Source organism: Rhamphochromis longiceps, linkage group LG7, assembly GCF_057381845.1.
Source record: "Rhamphochromis longiceps isolate RC_006_pf linkage group LG7, R_longiceps_female_GT1.1, whole genome shotgun sequence".
Classification (NCBI taxonomy): domain Eukaryota; kingdom Metazoa; phylum Chordata; class Actinopteri; order Cichliformes; family Cichlidae; genus Rhamphochromis; species Rhamphochromis longiceps.
This window is the reverse complement of record NC_140563.1, coordinates 35,051,171-35,070,606: the sequence shown is the minus strand read 5'-3', so window position 1 is coordinate 35,070,606 and position 19,436 is coordinate 35,051,171. Positions and strand designations below refer to the sequence as shown.

The 19,436-nt window shown below is 38.0% G+C and overlaps 1 protein-coding gene across 1 annotated transcript in view; it reads left to right on the top strand.

The window, feature by feature from the left end:
* Window positions 1-3,368: 3,368 nt before the first annotated feature.
* Window positions 3,369-19,436, top strand: part of npr2 (natriuretic peptide receptor 2) — a 90,552-nt gene continuing 74,484 nt past the window's right edge. The window contains exons 1-2 of the mRNA XM_085413483.1: window positions 3,369-4,382; window positions 17,170-17,345. Coding sequence (XP_085269609.1) covers window positions 3,686-4,382; window positions 17,170-17,345 — 873 coding nt within the window. The 5' untranslated portion in view covers window positions 3,369-3,685. The remainder of the gene's footprint in view (window positions 4,383-17,169; window positions 17,346-19,436) is intronic.

The window sequence follows — 19,436 nt, the reverse complement described above, 5'->3', positions numbered from 1 at the left end:
TCACATTACCCAAGTACTCTGATTACAGCTTTACTCTGACTACACATTACTGATTACTACCAACTTTTTAGTTACAGCAAGCCACAGACCAAGTCCAGCAATTTATCCAGAAACTTTGTTGTCTAGTAACAAAAATATACTCCTAACTCTAAAGTCGGTGGCTGGCTGGTTGATTTGTTTAACTTAATAAATTTGCCTTGCCTTAATATCGCTACATAAAGTCAATTGACACCTACATTGAGCTTTATTGTTTTTTACTTTTATTTAATTTTCTGAGTTTCATCTTGTTTTCTGGGTGATATGGGAGCAGTAGGAATAATCAGAGCAGAGCGCCTGCAGTGTTTCTGGTCTATGGTGATGATTTTTGAAAGATTATGTCTTAAAGGAAGGAGACAAACATGCTGCTTTTTCTGTGAGTTTTTTTTTTTAATTGAATTGTATTTCTAACATACTACTATTCAATAAACATTTCTGTTATAATGATTATGCCAAACACGCAAAATTAATTCTATGGTTGTTTTTGCAGCGTATAAACACCTTGACTGCTGTCTTTTGAGTTGCAGAAAAGCTGTTCAATGAATCATGAATGTCTAATTCAAGGTGCTGCAGTGTGGGTAGAGGTGATCACAGCTGGGCAGAAAAAACCCCTGTAAGAAGCAGCATTAAAACAGCAAACAGCTATTTTAATTGCTGCATATGACCTCTCCCTGCCTCTTCACAAGCCACATTTTAGATTATTTTCTGAGGAGTAAAGTTCCAGCTGAGCAGGAAAAGCCATTAAGATAGAGTCAAATATCAAAGAGGTGTCAACCTTACTACAACAATTGCAAAAAATAATTAAAAGAACTAAACTTAAACTAGAGGTGGCCAGAGCGATCCAAATATCGATAGTATCGATACCAACACTAGTATTGGTATCAAATTGATACTAGGAAGTTCAGTATGCAGCCTGCTGAACTGTGTTAATTATATCTTTGGACCAAATAAACCTCAAACATGCGCTATGAAAATTGTGTTGTTTAGAGACCGTAAGGTTTACATTCCAGGTCTCCAAAATCCCAGTTTCAAAACACATGAAAAGCTGAAAGGTGTGTTTTGTTGTGTTAACTAATTATTGTGGACAGTAACAATCACAGTGATATAGTGGTGATTAAATTGTGTTCAGAATTTGCAAATTGAGAATTCATCTCATAAGTCATAGCACACTATACTCGCCCAATTAGCTGCCTGAATAACCTTGGCAACACTGGCCCTGTATTTTCTTGGTATTGGATCGATACCAAAATTTGTAGTGTGGCACAGCACCACTGTGAATGAGGGAAAGTATGAATATTGAATGTTTTTGTTGAAATGTCCAGGCAAGTATATACATGTTAAATGACAAGATATACGTGTTCAAGGAGCGTCAATTAACACACAACTTCAGGTCTTTTGATTTCTATATGATAATTCTTCATAATTAAACAATAAGAAGAAGTAGTCTGATGTCCTGTAACCATTTTGAAATACAATAGCACATTAAGTATCGGTTTCGGGTCAGTATCGTCGATACCACCCTGATTTTTACTTGGTATCGGATTGGACAGGAAATCAGTGGTATCGCACATCGCTAACTTAAACATTAATGAATCATTCATTTATCATTTTCAAAAGCAGTGATGAAGAGCCTGAATTGTCTTGAAGAAAATACAGTATGTGTGTAGCTTTTCAAAAACAAAACAAAGTGTTGGACATTTTATTCATTTTAACATTAAATTTCATTCATAGCTTTTCTTGGACCCTGTCCACGATGCTTGATGAGTATATCTATAAAATATCTATAATAAGCATAAAGTAAACTCTATATCTGCTTATCTACTACTTCAATGTGGGAGAAGAGGTTTTTTCCATATAGCCTCACATTTTCAGTTTTTGAACTCCCTTAACATGAAAATATTCATTATTTTACACATATAAGGAACCTTTTTATTCCATTTTCATCAACACAAGGCCCTCTTGCAGAAGGGCTGGCCCACCCTTTGCTATACACAGAGACGATTTTAAGGAATTTTGACCCCAAGATGGAGCTTCAAACCATATTTGAGCCTTACTTGGCTGAGTTTAGGGGAAAAATACTGCTTTTTTAGGTTCTTGGTTCCCTCGGACAACTTTAATCACGTTGACTTTAACTCAAGTGCTTAAGACATCCGTGGGTGCTATAGGAGCACCTATAGGAGGTGCTTGGAAACCCACTGTTTTTGTGTGCACCATTGAACTTTCTATTTTCTTCCATGACTTTTATTTTTTGGATTTTAATCCTTAGTTAGGTGGAACTGAAAACTATCCACTTCTACTGAAAATTAAAAAGATAAGGTGACAGGTGACAGATGTAGGCTGGATGGTTAATCAAAATGTAATGTTAAAAAAGTATAACTGTTCGTGTCCCATACTATACTAGCAGCATGTCTCCTGGGAATCTTTTTAATGCCTGGAAAGAATTCTGTGACGTTTTATACAAACACTCATTTTACCAAGTGAATCAAATTTTGCTGATTCCCTGTTGTGACCAGAATCCAACAAGCAAAACACGGACAAAGAGTATGTTTACTTTACTTAAAACAGGAACAATTTACCCTTCCAAGAGTGTCCCTGTAAATACACATTAGTAATGCACATGAGATACAAAGTGAAAAGCAAAAACAACCAAAAATTATAAACTTAAAAGCTAAGGAGAATTTAAAAAACCTGAAAAAGTTGTAGTTTGGGGCCACAAACAGGAGCAGCAACATTCAGGTGTAACATCTGCAGACTGAAGTGACTTTACCAGCTCACCTGAAAGACCTTAAATCAGTTTAGTAACACCAGCACCTTAAAACTGGCACAGTTTGAGCAGCCTCAAGAACAGTCCCAAACTTATTCCTTCTAAACATGCTTGCTCTGTAATATGTGACACGGCAGGCAGGGGGCGACCTAACTCCGCTTTTTAATGGGCTGTTTCTTCATACACTGCAAAAAATACCAAATATTTTAACAGGCGATTTGACGTGTTTGGATTTGTCATCTGTGAACACTTCACGTGTATAAGCGTGACTCAGGGCACCTTCTTCTTCTTCCTGATGCAGTTCGTTTTACTTCATCTTTCCAAGCACATAAGTGACAGTCAGAGTCTGCCGTGTTTCATTTAAGTGGGCACAATGAGGTTTTTTAGATTTCAAATGTATTATAAACTGTATCGGAATTATCTTAAATCAGTGAAACATTAAAAATGACCTGAATAAAGGAAATAAACAGGTCACGCTGATTTATTGACACTGTAGGGCGCACTTCTTGCAGTGTGTGACGTGTGGGGGCCGAGCAGAGGGCTGCTCTGATTTAACTTGGAGTCATCTGGATGTGTGTTATCACTCTCCGAGAGACTGTCAGTGTAAGGATTGCGCAGCGCTGGAAAAGTCACTTTGGAAGTACCACGAGTTCACTAGCGGTGGATTTTTACGCATCGGAGACGCATGGCACAACCGGACTGCCATGACAAGATGACGCATTTACCGACTCTGTGGCACTTGTGATTGAGAGCGAGAGCGAGAGAGAGAGAGAGAAGGAGAGAGAGTGAGGCAGACGGTTTGGTGTCAGGTTGCCACATCCGGCCGTGTCTTCTCTCCAAACAGTGCGCTCTCCGTTGCTGTGCGCTTTCTCTTTGAGACGAGAAATGGGATGCAGAGGCGCGCTGGGATGCTGCGTGCTCGCTGCACTGTCTTGCTGCCTCCTCCCCGGCTGCAGAGGCAACATAACCGTGGCCGTGATGCTCCCGGACAACCACCAGAAGTACCCGTGGGCTCTTCCGCGCGTCTTCCCGGCACTCCTCATGGCGCACGAGGACCTGCACGTCAAACACAAGCTTCTGCTTGACCGCTCCATCAACATCCTGAACTACAGCACGGAGGACCCCGCCGCGGGGTCGTGCGCCGAGAGCCGGGCGCAAGTAGTGGCCGTGGACGCCAAGCTATACATCCGCCCGGACGCCTTCTTCGGACCCGGGTGCGTGTACCCGCTTGCCTCCGTGGGGCGATTCGCATCCCACTGGAAAATCCCGCTAATCACCGCTGGTGGACCCGCGTACGGCTTCGACAAGCGGGAGGAGTACCGGACCATTGTGCGCAGCGGACCGTCCACCACAAAGCTGGGGGACTTCGCCAACGTCCTGCACACGCACTTTAACTGGACGTCCCGGGCAGTGGTGATATTCTACGACCGGCGGCAGGACGACCGGCCGCACTACTTCCTCTCTGAGGGGATTTACCTGAACCTGAAGGAGCAGATGAACATTACAGTGGGGGCCCACCCGTACCAGGAGGACTACAAGTACCACAAGGATGTCATTACTTTTATCAAGGAGAGCGGGAGAAGTAAGTTCATGCTGAGGGAGGTGTGATTAAAAGTTTGAAATCTGGGAAGTTAAAAAATGGGTATCTTACAAACCAACAGAAACAGCAGCTCTAAAGGAGTATGATTAAAAACCCCCCAAAAGATTTATTTGTGTGTGTGTGTGTGTGTGTGTGTGTGTGTGTGTGTGTGTGTGTGTGTGTGTGTGTGTGTGTGTGTGTGTGTGTGTGTATCTTTTTTTCTGTGCATTTTTATCTTGAAGTAAAGCAGATCTCCAGCTGGATATTATAAAGATAATGTCAGTGGATGGAAAGCGAAATTTCCATCATACTGGATGATCTGCATGGGAAACAATTTGGTTAAGTTGCCTGCATGCAGATTTATTTCCCAATTGTTTGAGGGAGGGGGAAAAAATCTATATTCGAAATGATTTAAGTGCATCAGACTGTTGTGGAAATACCTAGATGTCCACAATAGGCATTTTGCTTTTTCTCCCAGAATGAGGTCACAGTGAAGTTTTTTCCTAAGAAGATACAAACAGAAGTGGACTGGAATAGGTGCAGGGAAAGCCTGTTTACTCGGGAGTTATTACACAGGAATGTTTAGGCTGTGGGCAGTCTGCTGCTTTGGGTTTATTGCCTGGTAGAGGACCACCACCTGTGTTTTTTAAAGACACAGAGAGAGAGGGAAGTTGTGAGTAAACGTGTGTCCTTGCAGCCAAACAGTGCTGCTTGCTTTGTAATGAGAATATAAAGGAGGCTTACAATCAATTCAGCCTGGTCAATATTTGCTGTGCAGCCAGGTAAGTTAGGTTTATATCAATTATTTAAAAATCATGTGGAGATAAAGTTTCCAAAGAGAAAAAAAAAAAGCAAAGCTGTTTGAGGGTTTTGCACAGGGACCTGAAAACAGAGACTCCCAGTTCATGCAGTTCAAAATACTACATTACTGTGCAAAAGTCTAAAGCCACCCCCCCATTTGTTCACATTTAGCTGGGAAAATATGAAATTGGTGCACAAATTTATTGAAGCTTGTGCAAACTTACATATAAATACAGTATATAAATCAAAAAAGAGTTTGTATGAGTCTAACAAGCTTGAAAAATCAATATTTGGTGTGACCACATTTGTTCTTCAGCACAGCCTGAACTCTCTTAGGAAAGTTTTCTTCTAATTTCTTTAAGCAGTCTTGTTCTCCACGGCTTCACGAAGACAGTCAGAGCTCTTGGCTGCCTTTTGCTCCATTCTCCATCAAGATAATCTCACACTGCTTCAGTAATTTTGAGATCTGGGCTCTTGGTGAGGCCGATCCATGACTGATAGTGTTCCCTTGTGTGATTTTCTATCCAGTTATGCTTTTACTGCATTGAGAATCTGGCTGGCATCATTTCCATCCTGAAGAGAGCACGTTCCTGTGTTCATCCCGCCATCGAGCTTATCACAATCTCTAACATCCCTCAAACCACGATAGAGCCCCCACCGTGTTTTACAGATGGCTGTAGACTGTTGTACCTGTCTCCTGACCTCTTCCAAACATTTACCTGAACCAGAAATTTCACATTTGGGTACATCACTTCCTCATACCTGTTGCCACTTTTCACTTCAGTTCTTGTGTAATTTGATGTCCCTCAGTCTTTTCCCACCCTTATAAATGGCTTCTTGACAGCCAGCTGTCCCGAGATCCGTCCCTTAAGTTCTGTGTCCGGTCTTTGTTCTATTGCTATCTCATCTGTTTTAGATAGTGTTTCAGACTTGTCCTCAAAGCTTTTAAGGTCACACAGCATGCTGAGTATGCATATAGAAGTTCTTCAGGAATCAACTTGTTGGGCTCAAAATACTATGTTATGTCTCTTGAACTGTGTTATTATTCACATTTTTATTGCTTAAACTAAAGAAATGAGAACATTATGTGTTTTTTCAACAGGTTTCTGGTAATAAAGTACCCAACGAAGATTATACTTCTTTGCTAAGTTGTCTGTTGTGTGTAGACACAACACTGTTTCATCCCTTTAGTTAGGTACCTTTTTTAGTCCTGGAATGATTCGTAGGTCATGTTAAGTGGTTCACCAAATAATAACTTTTTTCTTTTTTCAAAATGGTCAGGTGAAGGACTGGATGGAAAATTAGTGAAAAAGCAGCCAAATGAAAACTTTGAAAACCTCTATCACACCTGGAGAACTGGTGCTCAAGATCGGGTTAAAAAAAACTGACAGAAAAGTCTGGCTATATGACTCGAGTCTTTTGCGCAGCACCTTATATAAAATATAAATGAACAACTGAAACTGTTTGCTAAAAGTCCAAACAAAACTGTAATCTAAATTTACTGGATTAATAGTTGAAATGAAGTAAACAGTAAAAACTGAAACTTCTAGCTAAGCTGATGATATGAAGAGCTGTTAAAACTACAAACCGTACATAAATGGTTGAAATAATAAGCTTACAAGTAGCAGCAGTATAGTAATAGTTGCTAGTAGTACTGGAATGGACCCCCCGCGACCCTGAAAAGGATAAGCGGAAGCGAATGGATGGATGGATGGATAGTACAGGAATGGTAAGGTTATCATTGGATCAGTTAACACTTTGTTCTTCACTTTAGATAAGATATTAGATCCTAATATCTTATCTAAATATTAAATCATATTAGAATTTCCAACTCTTATTTTTAAGACCCTCAACCCAGTTCTTCATCTGTACAGTCTCATTTGTATTGATACACGTCCGTGTACAAGAAATAAGTATTTTACACTTTTTAAGGGATGAAAGAATGCAAAGTTTGGAGGTTGGAGGGGTTTGGTGGTGGATGTAATCATTTCAATCATATAATAAAATTTTTGCTTGATGCATAAAGTTAAAAGATTAAAACTAATAAAACAAGTTTAGTTTTAAAAAGGGACTTTTCCATTTGATTACATTCTGTATGATGGATTATGTAGAAAAAGTAGAATTGGGCTGAAAGATCTATCGCTTTATCACCTATTCAGGTTGTAAATCGTGTTTTTAAAAAGTAACTAAGTAATTAATTACTTTTGAAAATAAGTAATCAGTAAAGTAAGGGGATTATGTTTTTGGGGAAGTAATCAGTAATTAGTTACTGATTACTTTTTTCAAGTAACTTGACCAACACTGGTCACGACGGCATTAAGACGGAGTCAGTGTGCTAATGACAATTATGTGTTTGTGACAATATGGAAATTAACTGTAATAAATTGGCAAAAAAATCACAAATCTTTTGCAGAAATTCACATTAAACAGAATTTTACATAATTATTTGGAAAATGACATAGGTACTTGACAACATCTCTTTTATCTACCATATAAGAAACACAAATTTACTGCAGAGTGTTGGAAATCTGTCTGTTTATAACTTAGATGTCAGTTATTTCCAGATTTGTGCCAAAGTGTCTGAAAATGATTGTGGTCAGACTGAGTCTGTTTACAGACATGTTGTCCCCTCCATGAGGTAACCTGTGCATTTGCTTTGAAATTGGTAGCCCAGGATGATTGAGGGTGTTGCACTCTTAACCTCTGGGTGACCAGTTAGTTGCTGCAACTACTTGCAGTTGGTTGCTGAAAGCAAACATTTCCATTCCATCACAGAGCAACCAATGATTGCTCTGTTGTCAAGCTCTTACTGTGACGTGACTGAGCCACTCGGTTTAAGCATTTCAGACTCTTTGATTGGCTTCAGGAAATCAAAGCTGCTTTGTAAAAAGTACAATTTGGTGTAAGGCATTAAAGACTCCCTGGTTTGCCTTAAGTAGTGCTGTTTGGTATGACTATTACTATTATTTGTATTTTTAATGCATAATGGGGCCTTTACTGTACATAGGCTTACAACGGCTCATTCTTCTCTCAAGTACACATAAATATAAAGCACTTAGATGTCCAGAATAATAAGGAAAAAACATACACAGAGTCGAAACAATAAAAAAAACCCCATAAAATAGAGCATATTGTCTGTTTCTGAATATATTTAAAAATCATAGCACACATGAAATTTAGACTGCAATACTGGTATGTCCAATATACCACCCGGTGCGAGGTGTAGACAAAGAAACCGACTTGGTTAGGTTTAGAATTTGTTTTGATGATTTGGTTAATGCTCATTTAAAAGCAGTTTTCTTGGCTGCCAGTCTCAAAATATGCCTCCTACATTGGTTAAAAAGTAATTTTCATTGTCAAGAAGAAAAACAAAATCATATCCAAGAATACAAACAAATATGTGACTTTTTCTTGACTGTTGCACAGTTTGTAATATGAAGGGTTTGACGTTGAGTGAAGTGCGTTCCATGCGGTCCTTATATTAGGTCTTCAGGAATGTATCCTCATAGTGCTAGTGTATATTTGCAAATTATTCATCTCTCTATAATCGCAGGAACATTTGGACAGAATCACTTTTGGATTAACTCAACAAGTCAGAGCAAAATCTGCTTCAAGTGGTAAATCCTTGATTATTATGGTTTCTGGCACGGGCAAACAAGCTTTAAACATCTTAATCTGTTGTTACAGTAACAGCGTCAACAAATAGTGGGATAAACACAGTGTAAAGGTAGTTCAAGCAGGGAAAGGAGGAGAAACGTGCTGGCAGCTGAAACCCCCACGCACACACCCCAAATAAATTGTGGAGCTGCCACAGTGAGCTGGAGGTCAGAGGAGCTAATGGTTTTGTCAGGGCTTGTTGTGGCTCAGCACTCATTTTTGTCCCGGCAGATATCCTCCGGGCTGTCAGCTTGGACTGCAGACTGGGTTCAAAAAGCAAAGGCTGAGACGAGAAAGAAAATGTAGGCTTTTAATGTGAAGCCTTATATCACTGGAGGTTTAATAGCTTACCAAGTTACTGCATGCTATTTGAAGCTACAAAAAAAAAACCCTTTCACCTGTTCCACTATGACATCCAATTTCCCCAAAATTCCTGATTTTAATATCCAAAAAATTTAGATGGGGGAAGTAATCCAAGAAGTGGTGGTATGTTTCTGTTAAGAAGGACATTTTATTCTTTGTTAGAGTATATTTTGCATCATTGAAATACAAGCACATAAAATACACTGCCTGGCCAAAAAAAACAAACAAGCCACCACCAAATCAAAGGTCACACACTCTAATATTTTGTTGGATCACCTTTAGCTTTGGTTATGGCACACATTATCTGTGGCATTGTTTTGATACGCTTCTGCAATGTCACAAGATTTATTTCCATCCAGTGTTGCATTAATTTTTCACCAAGAACTTACATTGATGATGGTAGAGTCTGACTGATGCGCAAGGCCTTCTCCAGCACATCCCAAAAATGATCAATGGGGTTGAGGTTTGGACTCTGTGGTGACCAATCCATGTGTGAAAAAGATGTCTCATGCTCCCAGAACCACTCTTTCACAATTTGAGCCCGATGAATTCTGGTATTGTCATCTTGGAATATGCCCATGCCATCAGGGAAGAAAAAAACCCATTGATGGAATAACCTGGTTATTCAGTATAGTCAGGTGGTCAGCTGACCTCATTCTTGGAGCACATACTGGCTTGTACAGTAGGCACTAGGCATGATGGGTGCATCACTTCATCTTGCCTCTCTTCTTACCTTGATGTGTGTATCTGGTGATGTGCAGCTCCTGAGAAGGTTTGTCTATTTGGAAAAACAGGCTGAAGGTGCCAGTTTGTTGTGGAAGAGCTTAAAGAAATGCATGGATGAGTGGTGTCACAGTGGCTATGTCCATCTTTTGTACTGGTATATGGTCAAAGACTAGTTCAAGAAGCCGGAAACCAGGTTTTTATGCATTTAAGTTGATTAGTTAAGTATATAAATCTAAGTTCATGTATTTAAGTTTATAAGACAATGATGTCATGAGTGCCAGTGTTCAATATAGGTCAGGCTCAACAAAATATGACTGACCAGACTCCTACACAGACAAGTCACAGCCATCCCATTTTCAATCCCATTTCAGTTTATAGGTGTGTAACATCACCACCCAGTAGACTATAACTGACCACAAATCTTAGAGGAGGAAAATATTTTTAACTTTTGTAAAGGAAAATCTTTTGTTTGACTGTTGGCCATATTTTAAAAAACAAAACTGATTTAAGAGATTTCTTTTCCTTAAACCTGCAGATTAGTTGGAAATTAAATGAATTATGGAGGACCTCTTTTAGATGACTGATTAGCATAGAATAAAATACTTTGCTAGTTTGTTTTAGGATTAGGCTTTCTTTTTAGTGAAGGTTTGTTCTGTGGGGGAAACAGAGGAAACGGGAGAAGCCTTCACACTAAAATATGACATCAGCTTTGGATTTAAATTCAAGCAATCACTCAGTGAGTGCACATATGGATAAATGAGATTAGTATTTGGACTTATTTTAAGGTTACAGGAAACATATACAGTGCATAGTCAGCCCAGTCTAAATACTGCCATTTTGTTAAAGCTTCTGCTCCCCTTTGGTGTCTTCAAATTAAGCCCAAGGTAACTCTTGGTGTCTGTGGGAAATATAAGATGGGTCTTGAGAACGACACTGGTAAATAAGCTCTCAGCGTAACATTTAAACACACGGTGGAATGCCTGTTTTTGTTTTTCAATGTGCAGACTTGATGTTGTTGAGGAGCATATTTTAACCCAAACCACAATCTTTTCCATGGAGGTTTGAGTGCCAGTGGGTAAACACAATTATTTTTACAGAGAAGGAATCACAGTGAAAAGATGAGCCAGATATACAAGTTTCTCTTTACTAACCATCTACTCCACATACTTATAGGACCTTTTAAAATGTACCCAAAATGCACTTTTGAACATTTACTCCAGTAAATTAAAATTCTTCCTGTTAAAAGGGAGTTTTTCCTTCTCACTGTCGCCAAAGCGCTTGCTCATATGGGTTCACATGATTGTTGAGTTTTTCTCAGTATGTATTATTGTAGGGTCTACCCTATAATATAAAGTGCCTTGAGGTGACAGTTGTTGTGATTTTGTTGCTGTATAAATAAAACTGAATTGAATTGAATAGCTCTTTACATCAGGATAGCTGTCTTTTGGTTTGTGCAGATTGTCAGCATTATGACCTTTGAGAAGAACCATTAGCATAGTGGCTTGTTACTCTGTTTATCTGGGTATTGGTAAACTGAAAAACATTTAACTTCAGTGCACTGAGGCTTGTCAGTGCACATTTCCCACTCGTCTTGATGCTTTTTACTCTGTTAATGGCACACAAGAGGGAAATTTTCAGCAATCACATCAGGCCCTGATGTGGGTTTTTTTTCTTTTTCAAGTACATATGCAAGTGATTTTCAGCTCTGATCGAGGGATGAAAAGCGTGTCTCTTCACAATGAAGCTCAGGTAGTGCCTCGGTTTAATTACAGAAATCCTGTTTCCCGTGAAAACATCTTCAACCGTTGCAGGTTTGGTGAGCTGCATGTTGCTTTACAGTTTTCTGTGTAAAGAAAGGCTAGAGGCTGTGCTACAAGTCATTTATTTGACAAGAGCCTTTCATAAAGATCAGAAGATGAACAAACAAAGAGCTGGAGAGGGTAATCCCACCTTAAAAAGATTCATCTGCAAGACAAACATGGCACATGTTAGAAAATCCTGCATAATCCAGGCAACAAAAACACTGAGTGCAATTCTTGGCTTTCTTTCTGTTCATGCATTTGCATGTGATTACCTATGAAGCAACCAAAACAGTGAAATAGCCCTGAAACAGACTGAAACAAAACATAGTGTGATTTAGAATCTAAGTCAATAAAGTCATATGTTATAATTTCTCTTATTTTGTTGCAAGAGGTATAAAAATGCAAGAGGTTTCTATAACTGACATCTACATAGTGGTGGATCTTTCATATTTTAACTTTTTAAACTCCTTTTTAGAGACATATACACACTACAGAGCTACGATAAACCTGCAGTAAAATATAAGAATTTAAAATAAATAAAAATATAATAGTATGCACAGCAGTCTTGTGCTGTCTTTTATAAATCCCCGACATAAAATGGTTTGTTATGGATCCAGAAATAACAGCTGTATGACATTACACCTTTCAGTGAGCAAAGAAAACAACAGAACATCATCTCAAATTACGACTCACTGAAGTCTTAATCAGCAACCCGTTGCCTGTTTATGAAATACACCTAAACTAATGCAGTCAAATTACAACACACAATAATTGTCGGGGTTTCAGTTTGTGGTGCTGTTGAACAGTTTTCAGCCTTATCTGTTATTTTGTATTATTTAGATTGAAACATAAACCAAACATTACAGGTTTCATAATTTAGGTAGGAAAACCGGATACGGTAATTTAATGAGATAAAATGGATCGCAGGACAACTGTAATAAGGGTAGAAAAAAATGGGGGATGTTTTTTGGTGAAGATGAAGTCAGCACTCAACTAACAAAACACTGGTTGATAACAAGCTGCACATGCTAAGCTGGAGTCCACTTCCCCATCGACTCCCAGACATCGGCTTCTGCGGTTGGGTCTGAAATTCATGCCTTACACCGTGGTTATGTCAGAATTATACCTAAAAACAGAAAATCACTTATTATTGATCTTCGAGCAATATAGTTTTAAAAATAACATAAAGACGTAGTTGTTAAATGTGATGTTACTCGTGCAGCAGGTGGAGCCGCTCTGCTGGACAAACTATGCATTTACACAATTTTGCTTATATTCGCCTTGCAGAAGTGATTTGGTCAAATGAAGATCACAAAATAAAATACTAAAGAAAAATTTAATGCATTTTATTCTGATTTAAGTTTCACATAGTTTATAGTTTTCACAACTTTATTAAGCAGATTGCATTCCCAAATTTGACCATAAAAAGACTTAAATTAAGGACATTTTCCCTGTATTTTAATTTTTTTCTAGTTAGTTTGTTCAGTTATTTTTCTTTGCTAAACCTTACTTTTTAAAAATTGTATTTCAGTTAACTAAAATGTTTCCCCAAATGTAGTTGTAGTTTCTATTTTAGTTAGTAACATTCACCTCCTGACTTATAAATTAACACAATCATTATTGTAGCATTTAAAGATATATATAGAATGGAGATGTTGGTTCCCTTTTTTAAAGCTCTTTTAAAGCACTTTTTTAAAGTGAAATTTAAAACAACGTATATTAACATTGGGTAGCAGACACAGCAGCTGCTCTCATTAAAGCACTAATATGTCTAGTCTTTAAGGATCCATCACATCATGTTTTAATAACGAAGAGTAGAAAAAGACTAAATGATGAAATATCCCATGTTTTTGTATAATATTACATTTGTCGTTTCCTGTGAAAACTTTGCTATGTGATGTGAATTTTATGAGTCACATGGACACTACAGCATAAGTATATTTAATAGCTAATTCTGAAAGTTACCAAAATTAATTATAGTCATACAAATCATTACATAATGTATCATTAACAAGTGTTAACTGTGCTCTCAATAATTGTGGCATTATGCTCAGTTTCTGCATATTATTCTTAAGACTGAAACACCATAAACATCACATTTTCTGTGTTTTCCTAAAGAGACGTTTTTTGCTTTAAGCCTATTTTTAAAATGAGCATCATTATCTTGAAACAGCGTTGTTTGGAGAGTAAAGCGAATAGGAAGGAGTTCGTACGAACACCCGCCACAAATACATGCGTTACTGTATGTGTTATTTCAGTAAGAGAAAATACTGACAATTGTTTGTGTTTAGATCTGGGTCAGTGTCAAAATATGTGCATGAACAAAACAGAACGCAGCAGGATAGGTGGCGCATGCCAATTTGTAAAAACACAGAAGATCCTGACACAATAGCAAATGTTCTATTTTGCAATGCCTAGTAATGCTTCAAAAAAAGAAAACACAGAGCACTGAAAACACAACCTTTCTGTTAGAGGTAAAACTGAAACGCGATTATATAAATCATGAAGCCATCTTTAAAAAAACAAAACAGAATTTAAATCAAGATTTTGGTTTAAAAACAATCTTTAGAGTCACTTTTAGGTACTTTTCTATAACCCTCTGTAAACACAGTGACTTCTGCAACACAAGAGGACATTTTCCCTCTGGCTGTGTAACGTGTTTATTTTGGGATCGGTTCAGCAGACAACAGAGCTACCTGGCATGGTGACCCAAGCTGGAAGAGCTGAGGGTTGAGGTTGAAGCAGCAGCAGCAGCAACAGCTCTAAAACATGAGGAAATGCCTGTTAGTTGGGAGCCTACTAATGGAAAAAAAATGTAACTTTTTGGGGTTAAAAAAATGACTCAACAGCAGGAGGGTGTAGGTGGCAGGGTGAAGGTAGTAGGTAGAGACACTGCCAGAACCTGGAAAAAAAGTTTTCAAGTCTCTGATCAACTGAATAGTTTAAAGGTAAGCTTAGAGTGAGTACTGTCAGAACTGGACACATTAATTTGTGTTTTAGACATTTAATTATGTTTGTGTTCCTGGTGCAGTGTCTTATGCGTTTTATGTAATTCTGTTTTTGGTTAATGGTTTAATTTACAAACATTAAAAGTGTAGGTTTCATAAACTGCTTTTTTTTTCTTTTTTTTTTTTGCAATAATCAAATTTATGGCCAGAATATCTTTATCTAGATAAATAACTTCTTACTAATCTAAATCTTGTAAAATCCTTTTTTTCATCGATTCCCAGATGTTAAAGTTAATCGTCACACCTGGAGATTAGCTGCTCCAATCATTTTTATTAGAATTTAATGGATTTGGACCATTTTTAACTCAGTTGGTTCAGAGACCTGGAAATGTCTGAAAACATCAGGTTAAACCACAAAACCAAGGGAAATGTTCCCTTTGTTGAATCTTGATCTAAAACTTGGGACTGAATGGGTGAGTTGTAATTTTGTTTGCTTTTTCTTTTTTAAAACCATTTCTGATTCTAGTAAATATTTTGACAGTTTTATTTATGTAAAGCTCTCAGATTATAGTTTGTGTATTGCCAAATATACTTTTTTTTTTTTTTTAAATCTCCAGTACCCTTGAAATATTTATAATATTTAGTCCAGTATTCTTCTTTCTTCACTTGTTTCCACTGTTCGAGGTCCTCTGAAATAATATCCACCCCAATCTTTGTACAGCTTTTCTCTCCATCTTGGCTTGCTCGTGTATTTTTTTTCTTTCCTGCTACAGACCATTTTGTTGTAGCCTGACATTTATTAGAATCAGGCATTGCAAAAGTTGAAATAAACGCCAGCTGTCGAAGTGTATTACCCACTACTTAGACTGTGCTGTTCATTTCAATATGTGAAACCACAAGAAACTGTGGAAAATGTGTCACACTGCTCTGGTTTTAATAAAGATTATTGGTGTTGTCACAATGATAGCAAACAGAGATCAATTAGATTTCAAGGAACCGTATACATGTTTAATCAAAGCCACAGGAAATGTGCTGATATGAATGTCTAGCAGCATCTGAAAGCATGAACATTCAGTAAGTGTTAAAAAAAATGCAAGTAAAGTAAATGTCAGTGTGTTTCCCCTAATATTGCTGTGAGCTGATGTCCCACCCTAAAGTGGTGTTGAACAGTAGTTCTCCAGGCTTTCTGAAGGTCTTTCCAAGTCTGTCATTTGTCACTGGCTGTTTTTTTCACTCATTTTCCTATCCAGTCCTGACGAGTTTTAGAGGAACCTTTTTTTGTTTGTTTGTTAAGCCACTTAACACTGTTCATTCAAGCATAAAAAGCACCTAACTCAAGGGATGGTCCAGCGTTGTGTCTACATACTGTATAACAACTTACAAAGAATCCATTGTAAATTGTATATTTAGGCACTAACAGCCTGTACAAAATTTTCTTTAGGTGAATCTACTAAAAAAAAAGCCAAAGATAGGTTTTACAGACATAAGAAAAAAGCTGTTAGCTGAATACTTAGGGTATCTCAGAATGCCATCTAACATGTCCTTAAGAGATTTGAAAAAACTGGACCAGTGGAGGACACAAGATAAACCGTATCTGGAAGTCATGTGCTTACAACCCCCCCCCCCAAAAAAAAACAAAAAACAAAAAACAAAAAACAAAACAGGAAAAAACCAGCAAAGACCTGATACATGACCTGAGATGACTGGCTCTTTAGCTGATCCTTCTACTGTTCACTGAAACTTCATCTGAATAATCTCAGTGTAAAAGTTGCTGTTTCTTAAGAATGGGAAACAGGGAAAAAAAGGTTTAGGTGTACCAAGTCTAAAGAACTGGACTAGCATCAGTGGCAGTCCAGTGCCTTTAAACTGCATTTCCATTTATGTTTGCAGATTTCTCAGAAAGTGGTGCAATTATTTCACCATTTAAAATGTAAAGAAATGAGGGGTGGCCTTTGCTTGGTACCGTAGTTAAAGACAAAATCCGCCTTCTGCAATGCCGACAAAAAAGTTTAGCATGTTAGAACATTTATTTCCATAGTGCATAGAGCACAAGGTAAGTGAGAGATATGCTAACAGACAGTCTAAGTCAGGGGTGTCCAACTCCAGGCCTCAAGGGCCAGTGTCCTGCAGGTTTTAGATATCACCCTGGGTGATCACCTGGGATATCACACCTGAATCCAATGATTAGTTCATTACCAGGCCTCTGGAGAACTACAAGACATGTTGATGAGGTAATTTTGCCATTTAAATCAGCTGTGTTGGCTCAAGGACATGTCTAAAACCTGCAGGGCATCGGCCCTTGAGGTCTGGAGTTGGACACCCCTGATCTAAGTAATCTAAGTGGTGTTAAAAATGACATGATATGAGTGATCATTTATCTAACACCAGACCTGGATCTGCTAAAATATGATCTGAACCCAGCACAAGATGGACTTTTTTGGTATGTTTTTAAAAAAATTAAAAAGTGATTGGTTGATGCTTTTCTATTCACAGTCGTGTACATCTGTGGGCCCTTGGAGACGTTTATGACCATCATGGAACAGTTTCAGAATGATATCCAGGACCCAGAAAACTATGCTATCTTCTATCTGGATGTGTTTGCTGAGATCTTGGCAGATCGCAAACCGTGGCAGAAAGCTGACTGGGCTGATCCCATCAAGGTTTTTAAGGTAAAATGAACACATACCTTTTTATGCTTGGATTTATTAGATGCGGCAATCACTGTTTCACTTGCTTTGCTATTGGAAATCACACAAGACCGCCATTTGGCATGGGAAATGGTAATCTCGCTTAATTGAGTGGCATTACCATGTTTCAGTTACTGTGTCCATTGGGCTGAGTAAACTCAACATGGCTGTGGAAATTAAAAAGATGTGAAGCTTTTATGGTAATGACAGACATGTAGATGAAAGACTTGAATAAACTCTTACAAGCTGGTAAGATTGGTTCATCTTACAAAGTTGAACCAATTTGGTCTCTTCAGTCTCAGATGACACAAATTGTTACACTTTGACCACTTTAAAGAGGGAAATTCTTGACATTAATGAATCGGGGGATGTGTTTTTACAGGAGGCCTTTTAGCCCTATAAATGAGTGCACTGAGAAATAAGAAAGTAGTCACAAATGTGTCAGTTGACTAATTTATCCCCCTAAATGTCACACTGGCTCCCCCTAATTCTCTTAATGAAGCATTTTCAGTAGTTTTGAAGCAGAGTAGCCTTTGTAAAATAAATCTTGCATAATAAATGGTGGATTAAGACATAATGTACAGCATATATTTGCCTAAATTCCCAATAATAAGGTAAAACATTAACTTTGAATAGCTGGAAAATGTTTTTGTAGAAGATTTAATAATGAAAGGAAGTGCTTGTTTTGCAATGTTGAAACCATGAACTGATAAACACTCTGTGTCTCTATTTGTTCATCTGAATCTGAACTTCTTCTAACCTTCTGAGCTGTAAAGCCACATTTTTGGATCTGATATTTTTCATCATGAAAGGTGTTAATTTGTCTGCATGCCGTAACAGGTCTCATTATCGCAATATGCTTCCTTCACAGCAATAATTGCTTGTGGAAGTTTGTGGTAGGTCTCCAGTAACTGTTGTAACATGAAAACCAAGCTGTAGAATTTCCAGATAAGAGCAAAAAAAAGAACTTGTTTTTTTGCGAAAAACTTGTTTTGGTGACTAGTGTATCAACAGAATGAAAGGTCAGTAAAGGTAAATATTTGCACTGAAACGTCTGGGTCAAAATTTGATTGCTAGACTAAAGGTCTCTCTCAGCACTAGTGCCTGCAGAGCAGTTTGTATTGAACCAATTTTCGAAGTCATTAAAGAAGTAACAACACACTCTATCAGGCTGTATTTGTAATTGCGCGACGAATTATAAGACCAATAGTGTTTTTATGTTTTTTCGAAACACATATTCTACACTGGAGAGGGTTTTGTCTAAGCAGCTGCTTTATTTTAAGACCTGCTTTTCACTGAATAAAGTGTGAATTAGTCACCAGAGTGAGGGATGAGTTGCTGACAAAGGTGTGAGGAGAGTAGTTCAGTTATGTTGGAGTCTAGGTTGAAAATGGGTGGATGGATGAAAAACAGGCCTTTTAAATTTTTGTTAGTTGCTTAATACAAATAAATAACTATGTATAATAAGCATACATGTATTTCATTATATTTGATGTTTAAGTTGGTACCTTGTTTTAAAACAGCGATAACCGTTTCTTGAATATTTTGCAAGTCTTTGTGTTTTGTTGGAGGTTGTTGAAGTAGCTCCCTTCTTGTTTAGTTGTTGGCTGTAACGTATTCTGAATACTTTTGATTACTTAATATATTATCATGCTGTTTACAACTACATGAATGTGATTTATTACTATTACTGAAGGTCCGCGGCTCCAAACCATAGTAAAGGGACCTCAGACTGATACGGTGGGTTTGTGTCGGGCTCGTAGCTGAAAACTAGCTTTACTTTGTTGTCTGGGTCAACTTTGCTAGCGAGAGACAGAGAGAGGATTTGAAAGGCTGCTCCAACGGAACTTATTGTTTCGGAGGAAAACACGAACACAGCATACAGTCGAGTCTTAATATCTTACTTACAACTGGGCTTGTCAGGCATTCTTCTTGGCTGCAGTGGTTATTATTATATTTACATGCTTCCAGCTTCCGTTTCTGCTCGATGACAGCTCGTACTTTTCCACTCTCCTTTTTCTCCCTCCTCCCGCTCACAGACACATAACGGGTATGGCAGTCCATTCTCCCTGC